At 38.7% G+C, this 22,784-nt stretch overlaps 1 protein-coding gene across 4 annotated transcripts in view; it reads right to left on the bottom strand.

Moving 5' to 3' along the window:
- NRAP (nebulin-related anchoring protein) overlaps positions 1–22,784 on the bottom strand; it is a 54,486-nt gene that overhangs the window by 436 nt on the left and 31,266 nt on the right. For 2 of the 4 annotated variants that reach the window (XM_009325944.1, XM_009325946.1), the window contains exons 25-41: positions 22,100–22,204; positions 19,818–19,916; positions 17,886–17,990; positions 17,406–17,513; positions 16,506–16,619; positions 14,849–15,046; positions 12,867–12,971; positions 11,717–11,815; positions 10,826–10,930; positions 10,355–10,462; positions 7,234–7,545; positions 5,288–5,392; positions 4,484–4,582; positions 4,263–4,367; positions 2,605–2,712; positions 1,629–1,940; positions 1,245–1,397 (exon numbers count right to left, since the gene is read on the bottom strand). In XM_009325944.1, coding sequence (XP_009324219.1) covers positions 1,245–1,397; positions 1,629–1,940; positions 2,605–2,712; positions 4,263–4,367; positions 4,484–4,582; positions 5,288–5,392; positions 7,234–7,545; positions 10,355–10,462; positions 10,826–10,930; positions 11,717–11,815; positions 12,867–12,971; positions 14,849–15,046; positions 16,506–16,619; positions 17,406–17,513; positions 17,886–17,990; positions 19,818–19,916; positions 22,100–22,204 — 2,340 coding nt within the window. Of the gene's footprint in view, positions 1–1,244; positions 1,398–1,628; positions 1,941–2,604; positions 2,713–4,262; positions 4,368–4,483; positions 4,583–5,287; positions 5,393–7,233; positions 7,546–9,781; positions 9,850–10,354; positions 10,463–10,825; positions 10,931–11,716; positions 11,816–12,866; positions 12,972–14,848; positions 15,047–16,505; positions 16,620–17,405; positions 17,514–17,885; positions 17,991–19,817; positions 19,917–22,099; positions 22,205–22,784 lie in introns of all 4 variants that reach the window. The other 2 variants (XM_009325945.1, XM_009325947.1) reach the window with 2 other exon arrangements.

The following is a 22,784-nucleotide window of genomic DNA, read 5'->3' as shown; positions in this document are numbered from 1 at the left end:
ACTAAATTGTGAGGACAGCCAGTGGACAGGAGAAGGTTTTAACAATTATTCTATAAAAATATTTGTATATTAAAAATTACCTCAAGTGGCAATCAAATTAGCAAAATCTGAATTACTGCTCTGCACTGAGCAAATCTCTACAACGGAAAAGTGCAAAAAATGGAGCCATTCGTGTAAGTTAGATACTACACATATCGAAGGACTGAATGTGCTCAAGTCCTAATTTCTAATTTGAGCCCTAAATAAAGAGCAAACCAGCAAGTTCCAGGGGAATTGCACACCTGTAGATTTCCCTGGGACCATCAGATCATTATCATATGTAGGACTTAAGAACATACTGCCTGCATTCCTCAACCACAGTTATAATTTATTTCCTGAGTAACTTTTCAGATGGGAATGTAAATCATGGATATGTCCTGTTTCTCTTGGGCTGGCTTATTGTTTGACTTGTTGCCAAAGTTAAAACTTAAATGAAACAAGTATTTAAAGTGCAGAGCTTCTCTTTTATTGTAACTTAATGCTTCCTAACTGTAGGGTCTACAAACTCCCTGTACGGACTTTTGCTCTCTTGTGCTGGGACACTGCAGATTGGGAGCCATCCCTGTGGAGGCAGGGAGAAGGAAAACCTGGAAGATCCCAGCTTGTAATTTCTTGCATCTGAGGCTGGATAGAGATGGAGGAGGCTGGAGCACTCCCCCTTTGCAAAAAGCCTCCCGCAGTATTGGGGAGCCTCCCGCAGTATTGGGGAGCCTCCCACAGCACACGTTATACTGTTAGGAGTCTACACTGAGCCTGTCAGTACAGTTGCCAGTGGAGATTACACAGCAACACAGATGTGTCTTGCTGAAATTAGGAAAAGAGAAGGTGAGTTGTACAGGGAGTCCCTGCCGCGTCTACTTCTGCTTTCCATGGAGGTACCAGGACACTTGGGGATGTGACAACATCCATAAGTTAAGGGAAACACATCCTATAGTATAAGTAAATCCTATCCCGTGGCACTTCCTAGTCCCTACAGGAATTCCTCAGCCATGACAGTGCTGAATTCTCTTGAGAGGTTCCTTCAAATTAAGGTGTACACAAAGCCACAAAGCTTCATGAGGGAAGTACACATATTCGGTTCAAATAATGGGGAGAACTGTAGACTCCAGGGAGCATTCAAAAGCATTAAACAGGATGTGTGCCTGTCTGCCTTCTAGAGAGCAGAGCTGTTGGAATTTGTGAGAAGAATGGTTTACTCTACTTACAACTCCAGGTCCACACTGAGCAGAAGCACCCTGCAATCCCATTTCTCGAATGTACGCCAACTCAGCAGCTCTTCTCGCCATTTCAACTTTGTGGGAACCTGGGGGAGTCCAGCCAATGCCTCTGAGCCAGTTCAAGTCAGATTTGTATTTTACCTGAGAGAATGAAACATAGACCAGTGTATGGCTCTAATCAAACCGCATGCCCTGGGTATTCAAGAGAGAGCATATAAAGAGCAACAGAGTCGATAATAAATTATTCATTTTCAGCAAACAGACTGTAGTTCTTTCAAGAATGTGATTTTTTTGCTAGGTAAGGTCTGCGAAGCACATTGCCACAGACAGCTCCTAGCACTTGGAAGGACAGCGTTGCTCAGCTATACTTACATCACTCTGCAGCTTGTAGGCCTGCTTTGCATGCCTCACGTTTAGCTGCTCAGGATCACAAGAGTATTGGTGCAAAGGCTGCCTGTAGTTAACATTGCTTGCAAGCTGCTGGCTTCTCTTAGCATGGAGGAATCCTGGCTGGTTGAGGTCACTCTGGAACTGTGCCCTGTTTTGGGCATATCCACTCCTGTATTGGTTGTCGCTCTGGAGTTTCCCCACTCTGAGGACATGCCTGATTTTGGGATCATCATTTGCACTGAGGAATCCAATCTGCTGGCCTCTGTCTCTCAGGAAGGCTTCTCTGTATTTGTACTGCAGAAATTGCAGAGGAAAATCTCATTTTCACATTCAGATTACCTTCAAATTCTGTTATGAAATAACTTACCCTCCCCTAGCTATCAGTAATGCTTCCTGTAGTGCACAAAGACCAAGGGTTTGTTTGATATCAGACTACATCTCCTAATCTAACAAGACACTTTAGAAGAATGCCCTTTGTGCTAATTTTTAAAGGAGTAGAAAGACTTAGGGAGCCCAAAACACTCATCTCTCAAAAGCCATCAGAGGTCCTCTTATTGTTGTACTCTTGAGCGCACCCAATACACAGCTCAAGCAATGAAGCTCCTCTGTCTTCAGCTTTCTTGCCAACTGTGGTCTTCTGTGTTCAAAGGTGACTCACTTTATTCTAGACCATGCTTTAACTATTCATAGCCTAGTACCTATTTTATTTAACTAAATCGTAATATGCTTCCTTCCCAAGAAGAACTCTTTGAAGTGAAACAGAGCAGCCTGGTATTGGACATTATTAATGGGAGCCTTTAGTTGGAAATCTTTGCACTTAACCGGCATTTGGTTTCACTGGGTCACCAATTTTCCAAACCAGAACAAGGTTCACTTATGTCAGAATTCACCCATTTTTACAGGGTGGGGATGGCACAGGAAGAGAGCTGGGAAGTGTTTGAAACAGAACAATTCTTACATCACTAGCAATCTCTCTTGAAGCCTTTGCTGTCTGGAACGGGATGGCGTCAATCCTAAAATCATAGCCAGATGCCCTTGTCTGTTCCCAAGATGTTTTATACAATTTCTGTGTTGAAAAGAAAAGAAGAAAACAGTCATTTCCCCCTGCAGTTTCTTAAATGCAGTCCCATAAATGCAATAATAAATGTTTTATCCTACTGGGTTTATTTGTATCAAGAGTCATCAGTACCATCTCCAAGGTTTTGATCCAGTTCTACAGCACTTCAACTTCTTTTCTATTCACTATAATGATAAAATGCCTCATCTGAAAAGTGCCACCAGGGTTTCCTTTTGTACTTGAATGTGGTTGGTTTTGATGTGATTTAATTTCTATTAGAAACTGTGATGCATCAGTCACATCAATATTGCATTGATATTGCCCTTATTCTCTCTTTTGATTCATCCACTTGCAGTGTCTTGGGTTTCGTGGCATCATAATTTCAATACCAGTTATTTCAGGCTTTTCAACTGATCCCTGTCTCTATCCCCAGCCACATGTGGCTTCATTAACTCTTATGGAATAACAGCCGGTTCTAACATATTTAATGTGACTTTGAAGATGCGAAATACATTTACATCCTGAAGAGCAATTGCTCTAGATTTGGTTCTTCCTCCATTAGTAGCTTTCTTATAATAGCTTCCAGTCTGCAGGTCCTGTTACACAGCCATGGTATCTTAGCTGACACTTTTGGCTGTCCCTTTCTGATTTTATTAATTTGCTTTCTGTAAGACTTTGATTCATCCTTTCTGGGGTTTGTGACCATATGAAAACAAGCACAAAATCCACTTCACATTTCAAAAGATATTATTCTGTTTCACTGGTGAATTTAGTGCTAGATGGTTCTTAATTTGAAGGTAAATTGAAATGCCAGAAATCCTGCAAGACAGCCTGGGTACAAGCAATGCAATCATTACTTTACGCCCTGCTAAGAGGTCTAGGCTTGATCTTTCATTTGTGTGCAATCACCCCTTGCCTTTTTACCTTTTCCTCTATCACTTCAAAGAATATAAATCCTATTTGTTTCTTTCACCTACAGAGCACCTATCACCAAACAAGTAACTCAAAGCTTCTTATAAACTAAGGTCACTCTGACCCTACAGTTAAGGACAACAGCTATTTAATCAGGGAACAGTAGATTAGGAATAGACTGAGTGCCCCTGTCTGGCATAATGTGGAAAAAAAATCCCTTTAAACCAATTCCACTCACTGATTCAGCTGCATCCAGGTTGATGACAACTGTGCCTAAGGGATCAGTTCAACACAGTGTTGCAGCTTCATGAAGATAGATTATATAGTCAAGGAAAGAGGATTCTCCCTCCTCCTCCACCCAAATGTAGATTTAAATTTGTAACTAACCATACCTATACTGAAGGACTGAAATCCTTAATAATAGCTTCCTGCCCTAGAAAGCAGAACCAATTCTCAAATGAAAAATCAACAGACTTTTCCTGATACCTCTAGCCCAAACCTGTCCACAGCCTCTGGCTTTTTCAGTTCTGTTCAGGCTCAGAGAACCTGGCTTCTACATATACATGAAAGTTTTTCATTCCCAAGCAAGTTTGTTTTCCTTGATGACAGTTACCAAGTCAACTCCCCAAAGTAAAAGGCTTACTTACATCACTGATGTGAAGTGCATTCTGGCGGGCTCGGATAAAATCCGGATGATCAGGAGGCAGGGTGTACCTGTGCCTGGCTTCAGAGTCTCCAGCCTTGTACAGTCTCTGTGGAGTCAAAAGTCCTTGAATGCAACTGATACTGGAAGCAATGTCGAGATCAATTCTTTTATGCATTATAGTACAACAAAAGTTAAGATCACTTATAGTGAAATGAAACCTACGTCACTGCACTGGAGGTAGCTGGTTTTAGCATGGATCAAATCTGGAGAGTCAACCACGGCAGTGAACTTCAAATTTTCTGGCTTCTGACGGTACTTTATCTGAGAGGGGGAGGAGGCAACAAAAACAAACAAAGGAATAAAACCACAGGATGTTTCTGTTAATGATATATCACAATTCCAAGTGTGTGATAACTGGAGTAAAACATAAAAGCCATTTTCCTGAAGCCACAGTATTAAAAACATACTTTTCTGCTTTAGTCTCAGTTGCTCTTTCAGCTAGGGAATGGGGATGCTGCTGCATCATTGCTGTGGTGCCTAGGCACCAAACTTCTTTTTTTGTGTGTGTGCAAGAAGGACTTCCCACTGAAAATTCACATGCAAAAATGCTTTCGAACACTACACTTTTGACAGCTCATAATTTTTCTCCATTAATGCATGATACTGAGCCGGCAAATGCCCCTTCAGTGTGGCTGTCAGTGCTGACTTTCTATATCACAAGTGATCTTTCTATATCACTTCCATAACCACCTGCTTAGAATTTCATAATGGAGTTCACTGCATTTATTTATTGCTACATGTTTTGTTTATACTCTCGTGTTTCATTCGGAATGGAAAATATTCAGCAGGTGTCACACAGTGGACTTGCATCTCCTGTACTGCTTCTTGGTAACTTACACCTTGTATAAACAGGCTCCCACATCAAAAGGAAATGATAAGCTACATTCGTAAGTGTCATGTAACGAGGAGCCTTGATGGTAAACAATTCCTACAGATGTGCTATCCCATGAAAGATTTATCAGTTACCTCACTGATGAGCTCTCCAGCCTTCTTTACACTTTCTATCTGCGGAGATCTCAGAGCCATCCAACCAACTCCTTTCATGAAGTTCAGGTCTGATTTATAGCGATGCTGTTAAAAATGAAAATCGTTAGCTATCAGTTTTGTATCCACAGCTATTAAGGTTTTTTAAAAAGACTCCCTGATTCATATTAACATTTTGAGTTTTTTCATTTGCCATGCACATATCACATCATAAAGCCAAACTGTTTGCATTTGTTCATTCCACCAGGAATTAAATAATGTATCATATGCAAGTTACAAGAGAAGGCCCCACGAGTGAATTAGTATGACTCAAAGCAGTAAGTAATAACCTGTTTGTACTGGGCGTAAAAGAATCCCTTTTGAAATAATTTTCTGAGGTGAGTTCAAGTCAGGAATACTAATTATTTCATCTGGTGCATGCTTCCTCATTAACCCCATTTCTAGGAGGACACATTACTCTTTCTTTACTCACATTAAAGGCTCACTCTACCTCCTAATCCAGTAAAGAAAACAAGGCAGACCCAATAAAAAGTGAAAGCCAGTAAAGTACCCGCAATCCCAACAATTCTGACTTCTCCTTCAGAGTGACAGTGGCTCATTGTGTGACTTTAATCCAATTATCCATTTTTTTCCCCCTATATGCAAAAGGACATAACAGCCAGCTAGCTCAAGCCTGTTGTACATTACTCGACTAGATAGTGAGGGTATCAGACAAAACCACCTTCATCATTTCTCTGGATTCCCAACCTGTGGGGTCTAAAGGCAAAGAGCCAAGTGCTGAGGTTCTTACTGATCTCTTATCCTGTCCCTTTGTAGGCAAGCTCTGAAGTACATGCTGTTAGGGTCTAAGGACTAAGTCCCTGGAAATGCCACTTTCCTAGCATGTGAGCCACAATCACACATCAGTAAATAGTAAAAAATGCTTCTATACCATCCCAAGAATATCCCAAAAAAGTTCTGGAAATGAAGAGTACATTTGGGATACCAGATAGCAAGTACACTGAGCAAGAAAGAAGGATACAAGCTCTCCAGTGCTTTGATTGCCACTCTGAATTTCATAGCTGGAATATCTGTTAATACCTGCTCATCAGATCTGACTAAATCCAACAAATATCCCATCACTTTGTCTCGCAATAAAATCCTGAGCTCAGTAAATGATCAGCTTTCCAAAGACCTATAAAGAGTTAGCATAACTTTCTGAACAACCTTTTTCACTTCCCGGCTGAATTATTTGGTCTCTTTTCTTACAAAACGAAAAACACCTGAACAGAGCTTCCTGCTACAGAGCAGCTAATGACACTGGACCCTAAACTGGCAAAATACAGCTGCCTGCATCCATGCAGCTTTATGCATGCACTCAACATCTACATCTGTTTGAAAGCACATACAGACAATGGCTTGTCCCTGAACAAAGGCACATACTAAGGCAAAGTGAGCATGGATGTGGCCCGTGCTGAGATTCCATCATTTCTGTCATCAAAGTTTGTCCGAACTTACATTTGCATGAGCAATTTCTGTGAACACATCTGGGGAACTGGTTCTTTGATATGACCATTTCTATAAATGGTATAATGACCTTCTAACATATCCCAAATCAACCTCTGAGCATTTAACCTTCTGCTCAAAGAATTCTGCATGTAGAGCAGTGGCTGTCAAACCACTGACTGGCTGTGATCCAAACAGCTGAGAGATGATTGTGTATGTCTCTCAGCTCTGGAATAAGTGCCATGGACCACAGTGATTTTCCATCAGGTTCATAACACAAGAACCTCTGATTCACACATATTCCATATGTGAGGAGCAATCGGATATCTTGCTGTTACACACACATACGTTTCCAAATGGTCTTTCTAAAACCACTGCCAGTGTCAACATACAGGTTGTGCCAGTCACGCAAAGCTTTGTTATTGCTGAAGGAAAGCCTTTACCTCACTCTGTAGCATGTGGGCTCTTTTGGCCCATTTCATCTTCATGTCTTCTGGGAGTGCTGTAAATTCATGGAGCCTCTTTCTGTAATCTTGATCACTCACTAAGGCCTGGGCTTTCCTGGCATGGACAAGATTCACCATGTCCATGGGCAGATGGTACTGAGACCACACTTCTTGTGATCCCTTCTTATACTCCTGTTCACTCTGTAATTTGGCAGCATGCAAGCAATGCAGCAACCTGGTGTCATCCAGAACACTTTTGGCACCAATGTGCTTTCCTCTCTCCATCACAAAGTTGTGTTTATATTGGTACTAAAAATAAAAAAGGGTGAAAGTGAAAAAGTGCCAAACTTAGACTGGCTACTCTAGCTAATTAACTTAGGATAAGTCACCGAAACATCTATGCTGTCTGTAAAAACAGCAAACATATGCAGCACTAGAAAGTAATTGTCTGAATCTCTCATTGCTCTCAAATTTAAATACCACAGTAGTTGCAACATTTAAGTTAAGCGCATCTCAATATATTCTCTGAATATGCCCAAAGCATTGATCATGTTTACCCTCAGATCGTCTACTTTTATTCTCTCATTGATTTTTATTCCCATCACTAGGAACGAGAACATAAGAGAAACAAACAAAAGACAGGAAAAAAAATCTATACAAAAAAGAAACATGATGCACTTTGTAGCCTTCAGATTTGCAAATGCCACCCAGCTATTTTAAAGAGTAAATTCAGTTTTCCTGGATCAATAACTATGTTGAGAAGCCTAAGATGGTGGTCTGAGCACAAGAATAAGCACCAGCAACCCCTCATTCTCATCTTAGCTGGGACTATGACTCTCCCTATGATCTTGCATTTATCCTCTCTGTGAAATAGTGATGATGATGATAATGATTATTTATACAGCATCAACAGGGTGCTTGGAACTTTAAAGGGAAGGCCTGGGCCTTGAAGAGTTCATAATGTAGTTGAAATGGGATAATAACACTTATCTACCACACAAGAGAGTTGTGGGGATTAAATTACAGTAGCTAATGTTTATAAAGTGCTTCCAAGATGAAGGGCCAAATTCAGATCTGTTGTAAGTGGATGTAATTCTATTATGGACTTGTACCCTTTAGAGCAGATCTGAAGCTGTAACCAAAAGCACTCTGCAAAATATGGTTAAATATACATTATAAATTACAGCTAGAAATAGTTGCTTCATAAAACAAATACACATGAAATATATTCATATTTTATCACATTAGAGATAAAATATGCAACTAAATATCAGACAAAATGAAGACTTTTTTTACTAAATTTAGCTTAATTGTCAGGTTTTCTTATAATTTATTAAATTTCTTGTGAGAAAGTGTGCTGGTTTTGGCTGGGGTAGAGTTAATTTTCTTCATAGTAGCTAGTATGGGGCTATGTTTTGGATTTGTGCTGGAAACAGTGTTGATAATACAGGGATGGTTACACAGAGTCAAGGCCTTCTCTGCTTCTCACCCCACCCCACCAGCGAGCAGGCTGGGGGTGCACAAGAAGTTGGGAGGGAACACGGCTGGGACAGCTGACCCCAACTGACCAAAGGGATATTCCATACCATATGACATCATGCTCAGCATATAAAGCTGGGGAAAGACGAAGGAAGGGGGGGACGTTCAGAGTTATGGTGTTCGTCTTCCCAAGTAACCGTTACACATGATGGAGTCCTGCTTTCCTGGAGATGGCTGAACACCTGCCTGCCAATGGGACGTAGTGAATGAATTCCTTGTTTTGTTTTGCTTGCATGCACGGCTTCTGCTTTACCTATTAAACTGTCTTTATCTCTCCACGAGTTTTCTCACTTTTACCTTTCTGATTCTCTCCCCCATCCCACCGGCAGGGAGTGAGCGAGCGGCTGTGTGGTGCTTAGTTGCCGGCTGGGGTTAAAATATGACAGGAAGAGATGAACCTAGGCTTTCTGAGAAATGGATACCACCATGGTTGTGTGTTTTGCAAACAACTATCCAAATGAAAAGATATTTTTAAGGGCAAGAAGATTCGTTTCCTCTATTTCAGAAATTAAAGGGACACATATTTACAGGAGCACCCACTAATTTTCACTTCCTCACCAGACAGGCAGCTCCTGATCTTAAGAGATTCAAAGAACACTCAGCTTCTTTTGACTTCATTTCAATTCAGGAGCACTAAGCACTTCCAAAAGTCAGCTTAAAGCAGGGTGGACAGAATTAGTAGGCACTTTAATTATATGAGGAGCTGAAAGCCTGGAAAGGAGCAGAATCCCTTGGATTTGTCTGTCTGCAAATACTTTAATTCACTAGCTATTTCCCACTGGAAGATGTTTAACCGAGCTTGGTTCCCGATTAGCAGTGATTCTTCCTCTTTTTTTTTTTTTTTTAATTCACACAAGGAATCTCATTCATAAGTAATATATTCTGTCTCACACTTGTCTCACATGGTTATGGAGTTGCTTTAATTCAGTAAAATCTGCTTTAGACATTGTTTTACATGAAGTTAACAGAAATTAGGCAAGAAGGAAGGTTGAATCATTCAACTCACATCACTGGCAATTTCTCTGGAGGCCCTGGCAGTCTGGAACGGGAGTGCTTCCATTGTCAGCTTGTAGCCTTGAGCACGTAGAGGACACATATTTACAGGAGCACCCACTAATTTTCACTTCCTCACCAGACAGGCAGCTCCTGATCTTAAGAGATTCAAAGAACACTCAGCTTCTTTTGACTTCATTTCAATTCAGGAGCACTAAGCACTTCCAAAAGTCAGCTTAAAGCAGGGTGGACAGAATTAGTAGGCACTTTAATTATATGAGGAGCTGAAAGCCTGGAAAGGAGCAGAATCCCTTGGATTTGTCTGTCTGCAAATACTTTAATTCACTAGCTATTTCCCACTGGAAGATGTTTAACCGAGCTTGGTTCCCGATTAGCAGTGATTCTTCCTCTTTTTTTTTTTTTTTAATTCACACAAGGAATCTCATTCATAAGTAATATATTCTGTCTCACACTTGTCTCACATGGTTATGGAGTTGCTTTAATTCAGTAAAATCTGCTTTAGACATTGTTTTACATGAAGTTAACAGAAATTAGGCAAGAAGGAAGGTTGAATCATTCAACTCACATCACTGGCAATTTCTCTGGAGGCCCTGGCAGTCTGGAACGGGAGTGCTTCCATTGTCAGCTTGTAGCCTTGAGCACGTAGATTATGCCAAGATTCCCTGTATTTTGCCTAAAGTAGGAAAGGCACATGTAGATTGCTGTTTCACTTTTAAATGCACAAAGGAACAAACAAAGGAACTCTCTTTCATTTGTTATTCTGCGTTACAGTCTCATTCTTCATAATCAAAGGATTTTTTTAAATTATCTTTGGGAAATCCTACTAACTCAGACAAAACATGTCTCGTTCTTTATGTAGATTTAATTTACTCACAACTGTATACATGCTAATGGAGATAAATATCATGATAAATCAGGGAAAGCATAAATAGAATATATCTAAAAAGTTCAGTTCTCTACTTATCCATCTTCCTTGCCACTGTACAATTCATCCTCCATCCCAAATAAGCATAAGAAATACAGAAGAAATTCTTACATCACTGAGGTTGGCTGCATTTATTCTTGCCCGTGTAAATTCAGGCAGACCCAGTGTTGGTGTATAGTGATGCTGACTGTCCTCTCCTGCCGCTTTATACATGCGCTAGGAAAGAGATCAAAAAAGACAATTGCAATTAATTTTCTCTATTGTTTCAATAACAAAACAGCAGTGCTTAAGTTGTTTATGATTATGACAGCTATAGTCAGCCAGCACAAAAACCAGCTAAGAATATACCATTGCAATTGCAATTACATGGTTTTTTTTTTCTGGGCATAAAAAACTTTTACATTAATTTTTATACATATATCATGATGCCAACCCACTACATTCTTAGCCTTGAATTGATATGTTCCCAGCAGGCCAAAAGTGGACCTAAGAACATTAAGGGTGCCATGAATGTGTGTTAAATAAAAGGGCAGGCATTTCCGGTAAACTGGCCATATTTTCTAGCTTGGATTTTTCCTCATGTTATTACAGATTATTTTCATAATTTGCCTATGGGTTTTGTCTTGTTTTTCAAAAATTAGAAAAGTGATTCTTTTTTAGGAGCCTTCTAAAGTGGACCATACTATGCAAATGAGCTCCCTCAAGAACACGCCACAGAACTGATCTTTTGAGGCTTTGTTTCGTGTAAAAAAACCTTGATAAACGGGACTCTATCACATGGGTACTATTTAAGCTGTTTAAAAGAGATTGAATTGAAAATGGTATTAAATGTTTGGAAATAATAAAATGTGATCTAACCGTGAAAAAGCACAAATCAGTGATGCTTGCTTTCCTTTTGATGCATTTTGCTTTCAGAATAGGGTTTTCTCTTTCCCAATCCTCCATCCCTAGCTTGCTGCATTTTGAAAAGCATATTTTCTGATTCACGTTAGGAGAGCCTACCTCATTAGCAATCATATTGCTGAATTTTGCATGAAGGAGGCCAGGAGAGTCTGTCACCGATGTGTACTTGAAGGAATGTGGCTGCTGACGATATTTACTCTGAGTTCACATACAAAGAAAAATGAACAGAATAACTAAATTGTCTTGTCAGAAAAGGGACTTTTTCCAATACCAGTGGTCTAGTATTGCTTCTTGTGCTTAAAACGCTACTTTGCAAAGGCTATATGTCTATTAACAGTTAGACTAATTTACCTTTTGCTACTCTGAATTTGATACATTCAAGTCTCACAGGGGAAATGAAAAGTAAATAAGGAATAAGGTGTAAAAAAAAAAAAGTGAAAAAAGTGCTGCTATGCTGAATACAGTAACGAGGTTATTTCACTCCTTGGTGTCATTAACCGTGGCTAGTGGAATTACAGTAAAGGCAATCCAACCCAGAAAGGCGGCCTGCACAAGCCCACTGAACCTTTTTGTGAGAAAAATGAGGTTCTACCTGGCCTGTGGTCCTATACCAGAATTGTGAACAAAATAACTGCAAGATCACTGCAAGCAGGGATCCATTCACTAGAACACAACTAGGAAGAGCACTCGTTTTTCTCAATTTCACATCTATGTAAATATGGGCAATAGATCTAAGATTTGAAACTAGGAGATACTGTAAGAAGAGAACATGACAGAGAAAATAAAAATCCAGTTACAGAGGGGGAAAAACAATAGCACACAAAAGCAGCAAGTGAGAAACAGACTAAGGCTGTAAAGCAGGAGCAGAGCTGAGGACAGTGTAACGTATTGGGCATTCCACAGGTCAGTCTAATTTTGGAGAAACAGTACAAGGTACTTATTAGAGATAGGCACAGCCTTATTTTTAGTTGAAAAAGCCCATTTAAAATCTAAAATAAATAACATAAAGTAACAAGCTCTTGGGTCTGAAACACAGGAGAAAAGATTGGCGAAAACAGTTAGCAAAGTCTGCAAAACCTTGAACTCCATCAGGTTCACCCATCTGCAGTTAGGACACGAATGGAATGATCAAACATGAGAGGAGGGAGCCTAGTATTATCCAGTGAGTCACTTTGCCAGCCCAGTTTAATAGAAAGACATCTGGCAAACTCTTGTTTGTAGTGCAGAAATCAAACCCCTCTTTTGTTACCTCGCTGATGAGTTCAGAAGCTTTCTTCTTTCCTTCAATCTCTAGGGCTCCTGGAGTAATACATCCAACTCCTCGCATAAAGTTCATGTCAGACCGATATAAATTCTAAGGAAAACCAAGCAGGAGTAATTACAAGTTTGCATTTGAGATGGCCTATATTTATTCATCCAAAAATACACAATAATGGTATTCAAATAAATCTATTAAAATTAGTATCTACCACAGAGAGTTCATATACATTACCCTACGTTCTTGTGTTTATGTATGAGTCCATGTGCATACAGCACTGACAGATCTACAGTACAGATGCAAGATTCTGAGGAGTACTAAGTCTCATGAACACCAAATGATACTTGGGCTCCTAACTTCCATTTGTAATCTTGAAAAAACTCTTCCTAGATACATGAATTTTCTTCATATATAATACATAAACCACAGCTACATATTATTTATTTATAAATATATATAAAATAAGACCAGTTTAGAAAAGTGTATGAAAATATTTTTAAATAAGAGCTGGTTACTTTTTTAATAAGTGGAATTGCAGACAAAATAGCCTTGCTTTTAAAAAGTTCTGAATGGTCATAATATAAGTAGGGAACACTAAGGAAAAATAGCACTAAGCTACTGTACAGATTTTGTTAAAATATTTTCCAGACCACCAAAGCCAGCAGTGACTCACTGTAAATATTACTTTTCCAAAAGTTACCAATAAGTTACCGGTAGATACATTACTACAAACATTATTTCATTTGAAGATGAGAAGAGTGAGGAGGAGGAGGATCATCTTATTTTCTGCTTCAAAAGAGCTATAAGGACCAAACAACTAGTAAAGCACAGATTTGCCTACCTGATGGATATGTGGAAACTGCTACTGCTTACTGAGGGAAGAACTAGCTTTAGTTAATGAGACGTTTTGGTTCAGCCAACCACTTATAATGGAAATGGAACAGAACCAGCACCTCTTCCATCCATGTCTGTCCAGTGCTAATCTCTAGACTCAAAGGCATCACGGTGGTGTGTACAGGAAATATCCTTTGTGAGTCAGAAGATAAGAGAGGACAATGCTAGAGCTTGGTCCTCTCCCCTTGCCAGCTATTAGCACCAGCTGGTACGAGAGTTAAATTCTGCACTCTGAGACATGTTGCTGTCAACCAGCATTTCACTCCCAATTCAGAAGAGAGGCATGGATGGAAACCTGCCTCAGAATCTCTGATTACATGTGTTTTCACCCGAATTAGGGCAGCACAACTGGCATCTGATGTTTACACTTGTTTGAACACAGTCTGCCATCTTTAAGACTGTTGGCTGAAGGTGTTAACGTGATATACAGTAGCATTTGGGGGCCAGACTTGTTTTTAAGATACAGCCCCTCCTGAGTCCTCCAGAGGCAACGTAATCTATTAAAAGCCCTTTGCTCAGGGCTGTGCCTACAGACACAGCCTAACCTTGAATTTGTAAGGCATTATCCAGTTAATTTTACTCAAGATTACACAGGGAGCTAAACTCATCCTTCTCAGAATTTCAATGGTTATGTCTTGGACCAGAGTTTACAAGTCTCTTACAAATCAGATTTTTAACAATAGGCATCTTTTTTGTGGAAGTACACATGAATTTCACCCAGATGCAAACCAACTCAAATACCAGTTGGTAAAGAGTTTGCATGGTTAACAAGACCTTAAAAAGAGTATTTCACCAACATTGCAATCATCCCTACTTGCAAACACTTCTCTGCCCGATCATCAAAGACTACTATACTTTAACTCTTGGTATACTTTATCTCTCGGTATGGTGTGATCACACATGTTGTACAACTGCCCAATAAGATAAATGTCTCATTTCTGAATGTAATCAAGGGGGAATAGCCATTGTTTATCCCTCAGCTGCTGCTCAAATACATACCATCAGCTGTCATGATTTGGAACAGAACTATCTTGCATCAGACCCAACAGGGAAATATCACTGGGATGTTTTGCAATTACCTCACTCTGTAGTTTGTATGCATTCTTGGCACACCGCAATCTCACATCATCAGTCAAAGAAGTGTACTGGTGTAACAGCTGTCTGTATGCTTGTTCACTGACCAAAGACTGGGCTTTCCTGGCATGTACCAAGTTTATCATATCCAGTGGCAGGTGGAAGCGAGTCTTTGTGTCCTCAAAACCTTGCTTATATTTCACCTATCAAATTAAAAACAGATCACATAGGTATCACAACATGGTAATAAGAATTCAGGTTTTGATCAGAAGAGACATTGTCCATATTTCTTCCAATTTCCAGTATAAATTATTCTTTTTAAAAGTAAGTTCCCTAACTTATTTAACTATATTGTGAATGTTCAATACTTAAAATTAGAATATGTGGCAGCCATTTCTTCATCAAAATAGTAGCCATCTACATTATATTCATTAAGCTGAGATATCATTTATACTTTTTATTTTTGTTAAAACTGGGTATGTTGAATCTATAAAATTACCAAGCTGATAAATGAATTCTTAATTCACTGCATTTCTAGAAAGCACAGCAAAAAGGTGAAGCTACTACCCGAGGATAAAATGCAGTTATATTTATATTAGAATTAGTACAAATCCTCACTCAAAATATTTGTTGGTCTCTATTGATTTGGCCAGTTTCATTTCATAGTTTTAAATGTTATTTTTAGTGTTGGATTTTTTTTCACTTTTTGTCTCTGTCCAGGAAAGAAAGCCATAGAAATCTTCAAAGAATTTTTTTCACATGACATTTCCCTATCAGATTATGCAAATTTGAGATGTTCAGTCTGTTCATCCAGATAATGAACATCCAGAGTTATTGATGATCATCAAACTGACTTAGAGTAACCTGACAGATGGATGAATTCTTCAGACACTTACTGTTACCTGTATGTCTAAGCATACCATCACAAAAGAAAGAATCCCAGTACAAGCCCAGCACTCACTGAAATCCATGAACACTCTCCCATCTATATGCACAATTAGGCTTGCTATGGACAGTTTTGGTAAGAAGATAAATAGTTCTTAATATGTGCTTAAAAAAAATCAGACAAATATTTCACTGCTTTCTGAATCAAGCCACAGTGTTCAAAATGCACTGAACAGTTACAGTTACAATTCTTACAGACAATGAACAAATGATGTGATTCTTAGCATACCCCAAGACCAAGTGGGAACCGTTCCCCAACCAGAAAAGTCCAACTTGAAATTCCATAAACTCATTCATCCTTTAGTCTTTCAGGAAAACATTAAATTGAAAATAATCACTGAATAACTTTGTATCTCTACCAAATTTAATTTACTTCTGTACAAAGACCACTACTAATTCTCAATGAGACCTGCCTCTGAGTGATACTTTTACAGAGTAAAATATTCTATGCTAGGCAACAGTGGTATGCAGCTGAGGATTGTGCAAGAATGCACAGTCTTCTTTTATTGTCAAATTAATGTTACTGTAAATAGTGTAAAAAAAAGGTAAGAATATCATGATTATATCAAAATATCTGGAAAGCGGGATAGAAAGCCCTAAGTTTTAAATAGTAAGCTATTCCACAGCTCGTCCACAGCTAAGTGCATTTTCCATGAGGAACTACCCACTGTTAGGAAACCAGTTCCAAAATGCCCACATCTTCTATCTTGTACTTACATCACTCTGTAGCGATGCTGCATGGACTGAATGAGCAATATGAATATCACCATCCAGGCCACATGAGCCAACCATCTGTCCTTTCATTTTCTGAAATGCCTCCTTATACTTGTGCTAAAAAGGAAATAAGAATAGAAACGTGAATAGAAGTGAAGTATTAGTCAGATTGTTAAAACCTGAATAAAAGGGTTTTTTCATATTACAGAAAGAGAGCTATGGACAATAAATTCTGTCTGTACTCAATATGATAATAAACCTGAATGAACCTTTAGTGGATGCTAGGAAGACCTCACCTGTGCAAACATTTTAATATTTTATCCTAGTTAGAGAAAAACACAAAGAAAATACACCAATGAACACTCAGAAATAGCTTAAGTTAGTTATCTGCTATTACACGGGTGGTGGAAGACAAGAACTTGGTGTAGGTGCTCAGAATCAACCTCTAAGGAGCCTCTCTCCATCAGCTCTCTAGCAAAGTCAGAACAACTAGTCTCCTACGCTTGAAGTTAATCTGTATATCTCTACAACCTGTAAAGGACACCAAGACAAACCCTGAAGGGTAGAACTTCCTTAATATACTCTCTCTTCCAAAGCTTGCCTAGCTAACAGTGGCTGACAGCTCCTGAACAATCCCTATGATTGCCCAGTCACTACAGCAGGTTAAGTTGGTCAACTTTGCTAATGGGTGTTGCTTTCGCAAACCTTCCTTTGCTTAGTTACCAATACACTTCATTGCACCTGCACCTCCAAAAGCACAACTAACTAGACCAAGGCCAGATGTCTCCCAGATGTAGAGTTGGCTGGACATGCTGTTTCCATCAAGAGTCACTCAGCAGACCAGAAACAGTCTGGAGTGACTGATGTATCCTACTGGAAAATATCAGCAGTAAGTTCACGTACATCACTTATGATTTCACCCGAAGCCTTTGCTGCCTGGAAGGGAATGGCATCTAGTTTCAGTTGATAGCCACCATCTTTCATCTTTCCCCAGGACTCCTTATAGCGAATCTAGGAAACGTGGAACAGGAATAAAGCAGAGTTGCTGTTCAGAGGGTTGACACTGCAGCATTATTGCTATCCTAGCAACGTTACCACATTAGTTTCATTCTATTCTAATAACATAAATGAAACTATCGATACACAACAGGAATAATTACATGACAAATGTCTATTATAAAAATGTATTTGTTTGTCCATTCTTAATCTTTCTGACCTAGGAGAAGTTTGATTTCTCATATTACTTCAGAAACATTTAGACCATAGAATGATCATATACTGGAGAAAGGAAAGAAATTTAGTATGACTTCCTGTGTAGGACAAACAGCAAAGCACTATCAACTTTTTAACTTTCCTTTAAAAAATTAAAGGTCAGATTTATACCTCACTGATATTCATAGCATTTAATTTGGCCTGAAGAATTTCAGGAAGATCTGTCGTTGGTGTATACTGATGCTTTACACTCTCTCCATGCTCCTTGTACAGCCTCTGCAAATAGAGGTGAATTTCAGTAGCAAGTACTCACTACACATTCAATCACTAGTTCATACAAAAACATTAACAAATAGGTTTATGGAAAGCAGAGACTACAGAAAAACGACAGCAGCATTAATAAATACAGGCAATTGTATCAGTCAAAAAGTATTCAAAAAGCTTTGGGAGTCTGATACACCTATCAGTTAGAGAATGCTAGAAAGGAACTCCTTGAAGTTTTGAGTGTATAAATCAATGTATATGAAAATTCAGGTATTTGAATATTAATTTGATAAGACTTCCAACATATGTGAGTAGGGAGATAAACAGCATTTATTAAGGATGTGCAGCCATGAGTGGCCCACCAACACTTTGAAATTCCACAGAAATCTGGGGAGTTGAAGTTCCCCAAACACATCTTTCTAAAGTTGTTCATTTTTAGCAGATAAATGTGATGGCAATTATCTGTGCAATTACTCCAAGTTTATTTCCAGAGCTAGTTGCAAGGGGGTACTCAACAGTCAATGGCAAGAGATTAAAAAAAACTCAGAAGCTGATTGATCCCAATGTAAAACAGGTGTCTATGTGGGCTACTCATATCAGTCCTTGGAGGAAGAATATAGGTTTTGCCCAGGACTAGCTAACTTTTGGATGTCTGCAGACAGATAAGAGGAGTTCTATGCAGTTAACTGGAAGTTCCCTTACAATGGCTATGCAGAGTTCACCTCTTTCACATTATTTTTCTCTCCTAGTTTAGTTTCTTCTTACATTGACACCATAATTTTCTGATGAGTACGGAGAGCCACCATTTTTATTGGCCTCAGATATGACCCTTGTCTTGACCACCTGACCTGCCTTTCCCAAGCTATTATTTCTGTGTGAGGGTTTGAGACCCCCTAGATTAGAATGAACCTCTCCATTTCACCCTGCTGCCACTTTCTTTAGCAAGTAGGCCCACTTGTATTGCAGCTCCATAAGAGGAAAATTAATGAGAACTCCATGTGTGAAGAAGTAGAGCAGCAGACTGATTTTGACTGTGGCTCAGTGGAACAGAATGACTTACATTTATCCTGCCTGAGATGTAAGCCTTTTGGATCTTATTAATTAAACCAAAGGCATAGACACTATAAGTATTACAATAGCATGTGTTTTACACAAAGTCTTTCATCTTCTTCTTCACTTTAAATATATCTGTTTTCACAATAAAACATCCTCTCATGTTTGAAACTTGTCTTTTTTGAGTGACTTTTGCTTATTATTCACCTCTGCATTATCCCAGTTAAGTCTACAATATTTTTAAATCGCTCTTCTATTAAAAATAAACATGTTTAAACACCAAACAGCCTCAATTCTTCCCTTTAAGGTTTCCCCTCTTGGATTTCTCTCTCAGCAGGATGACAGCTTGAAATAATTTATTTTTTCTTCCTTTTCATGCTGCCTTACATTTTGTTTCCAAAGAATATGCAGAAACTGAAATTTGAAAGATCTGTTTGAAAAGGGAAAAGAACCCCAAGTGTGTTCTTCCTCAACGAATCTCAAAAGGCCAAAAGTCTCTAAAGGTCAAAGGTCAGTCTTACTCCTAAATTTTACTTCTGAAAAAAACCAATGGACAGAAAGCCCTTTTTACATGAAACTCCCATTCACTTCAGTGGGATCTCTATGACTTCTCATTCCAAGTTAGAAACATGCTCTTTGTGAGATGTACCACACCAGAACACAGAAGTTTCATGGTTCTCAAGGATAATCTCAGAGAAAGAAAGAGAGAGAAAGCCAGTGCTTCAATCAGGTCGTTCAAAGAGGATACCACTCTTATAATCATAATGTATATACATTATAACTTACATCCACAGCCTGGTTATAACTAATTCTAGCCTGGATCATCTCAGGAGTGTCTTTAATACTGGTAAACTTCAAAGCATATGGATGCTGACGGTACTTCTTCTGTTGAGCAGAAAAAGATCAAAGCTGTGAATTTTGTGCTGCTCTTTCATGCTATTTGAAAGAGAAAAATCTTAGGTTGCTGGAGATTAGAGTGAATTTGTGAACATAATTATTATTCCTCTTTCCTCATCTTTATGTCCTAGGTACTTTCAGATTAATATTTGTTTCAATTTAACAATAACCTTTTGCCGATTAATATTAAAGTATTTTTCCCTAAAATAAGGAAAGCATTTCAAAATCAGATTCTGCCTACCTAAATACTCCAGAACTCAGGATTTTAAAATCTTTTTTAGATTACTTCAAATACAGTATGACTGATTATATTTTTTATTTATAGTTTCTTTAAGCAAGAAATGATATACAATTGTAATGTGTTAATAATGGCAACCATTTAACTTATTGTTTCAGGGTTTAGGTTTCCTCCTAACACCTATAGCAAATCTGTGCAGCCATTAACACTGTGCCTAATTGTTATGATACATCTTCCAGATAATTATATTAATTCTGCTTGCTTGAAAGGACCCATAGCTGCTTCTGAGAGATCTTGTTATATATACATAGTTAAGATTAAGGCTGTTTGATGGCAAAATGACACTTTTTCCATATGGACAAGTCACTAAAAGCTTCCCTTCCTGCATAAGTTGTCCTATACCATCAATACTCTTATCTCTTCTCCAAGTAGTGCATACTAAATTTTCCTGATGCCTGTGATGAACTCCCAAGTCAATGAGCATGTTTATGGCTCTTCTGGAAATTGTTTATAGCTCAGTGTTCGAGTCTAAAGGCATATCAAAAAGGAGCACAGCTCCTTTAAATTGAGCTGTGATCCACAGAGGTTTATTTGAGGCAACATCTTGATTCTTTGGGGACTCAAAACACCAATGCAAAACACATTAACACTTTTAAGGTATTACAAGCTTATGAGCAATGTTTTGGTTTCAGAAAGGAATCCCTTAAAAATGAGCAGTCTTACTAAATCTTACTGTAACTGGGGACAAAAGTGGTTTACACTTTGTCCTGATCAGCTGTAGAGACAAATAAGAGTTGACCAGAACATCTCTACATAAAATTCCTCAAAATTATATTCTGGCAATTACTTTTTAGCAGTATTACAAGGGCTAGTCACTGTGTGTAGGTAAGAAGGGCGAAGGCTCATAGCCACCTAAAATTATTTAGTACTCACAAAAAGGTTGAGATGAACAACCTAGCAGGTCAAATTTCTTCTCGGCAGTTTTCACTACTGTAACATCAAAATGGTATACCTATACAGATTCACAGTTAATATTCCAGCTGGCATTGCTGTACTTGCTTTTATGAAGCTACCTTGCTTTAGACTAGCTGAGGATCTAGTTTATTGTGTCTAAAAAAATCATCCTTCATTGTAGATGATTACACGGGAAAAAAATAGTGTTAGCAATCAAGCAGATGTGAAAGGATGACCATGTTTTTCTGGGACACTACACCAGTGGTTATGCTGTTATTCTCATTGAGTGAATGGACAGATGACTCCTGCATCACCAGTGGTTATCTAAAAAATCACAGGATTCAGTCGCCTACTGCAGCAGATTTGGCCAGTAGGATCCCTCTGAAATAACAGAAACAGAATACTATGAACCTTTTAACCACTTCCACCACAGCCTCCTTTGAAGGCCTCATGGGACTGGCACAAAGGATTCTAGAGTTCGCCTTTTCCTGTAAGTGATATTGGTTCTAGGGAGAAATAAGGATGAAAACTACTTGGGCTGATAGATAGCTACAGACAGAGATATCTATGTGAATTTCAATAGCTAACGTGACTATATATGAAAAAGGAGCAAGAAGGAACATGTATCTGTTACAAAAGAAAATTCTGGGTCCGATGACTGCATCTTTTCATCATCTCTCCTGTTTTGCTTCATTAAAAAGGTAGGCTAGTGGGTAGCAATTGAGCACTGTTTGATTGCCATTATTATTCATAATATCATTTGTCACCTACTTTGTTTTTGCAAAGGCTATATGGACTCCTACTGGTGTGTGTTTGGTATCTGGTTTCCCTCTAATTACCAGTCCTATCCCTGGTTTTGAGGACTTTCATGTGGTATGCCTTTTTCTTTCCCCTTTGAGTGGAAATTATTTTAATTTTATACAGACATTTTGCACGCATTATGCAGCAAATTCTGTTACATGCTGTCATGAAATCTCACCTCACTAATGAGTTCTCCTGCCTTCTTAGCCTGCTCCACATTTAATGACCCAGTGGCTATCCATCCAGCTCCTTTCATCCAGTTCAAATCTGCTCTGTATCGGTTCTGACAAAGAAAAAAGAGTCCTATTGTTAGTGTTCATACACTTAAAATGCCATTAAAGGATTCAGATATCTCAGGAACAACAACCAAGTCAAATTAGTGCCTGCTTTTGTTTTATTCACTATTGCACAGTTGCAAGGAAAGCATAAAAAATACAGAATGAAATAGAAGTATCAGGACTCACCAGCACTTGTGCAATATGCTTTGCAAGGTAATTTTTGGAGGTGGTCTACACCTTACTGTTGTTCGCAATTTTTACTCTAACGTAGCAAAAACTTCAGTTTTATTGTACATAGTGCACTGTTTAAAAGATCATTAACGATTTGTAATGATAAGAAAATGATACTTAGCATTTCCCAACCCCTATCCTTTTGTTATACTGGAAGGAAAGCGTTTTGTTTTTTCCATGTGTCTTTAAGGAGGAAGAGTACAGCAATACTTCTCACTTTCCTCACAAAATCTCTCCTACCAACAGTCTACTGAATTCCAAAAGCTTATACAAGCACTACAGCTGGGTTTCTCAAAGAAGCCAGAAGGGTTTCAGCACCTATACCTCAACAACACCTGTACACATATCTATCTT

Source organism: Pygoscelis adeliae, unplaced genomic scaffold (assembly GCF_000699105.1).
Source record: "Pygoscelis adeliae isolate BGI_AS28 unplaced genomic scaffold, ASM69910v1 Scaffold4, whole genome shotgun sequence".
NCBI classification, from domain to species: Eukaryota; Metazoa; Chordata; class Aves; order Sphenisciformes; family Spheniscidae; genus Pygoscelis; species Pygoscelis adeliae.
This window is presented reverse-complemented; position numbering and strand designations above follow the sequence as displayed.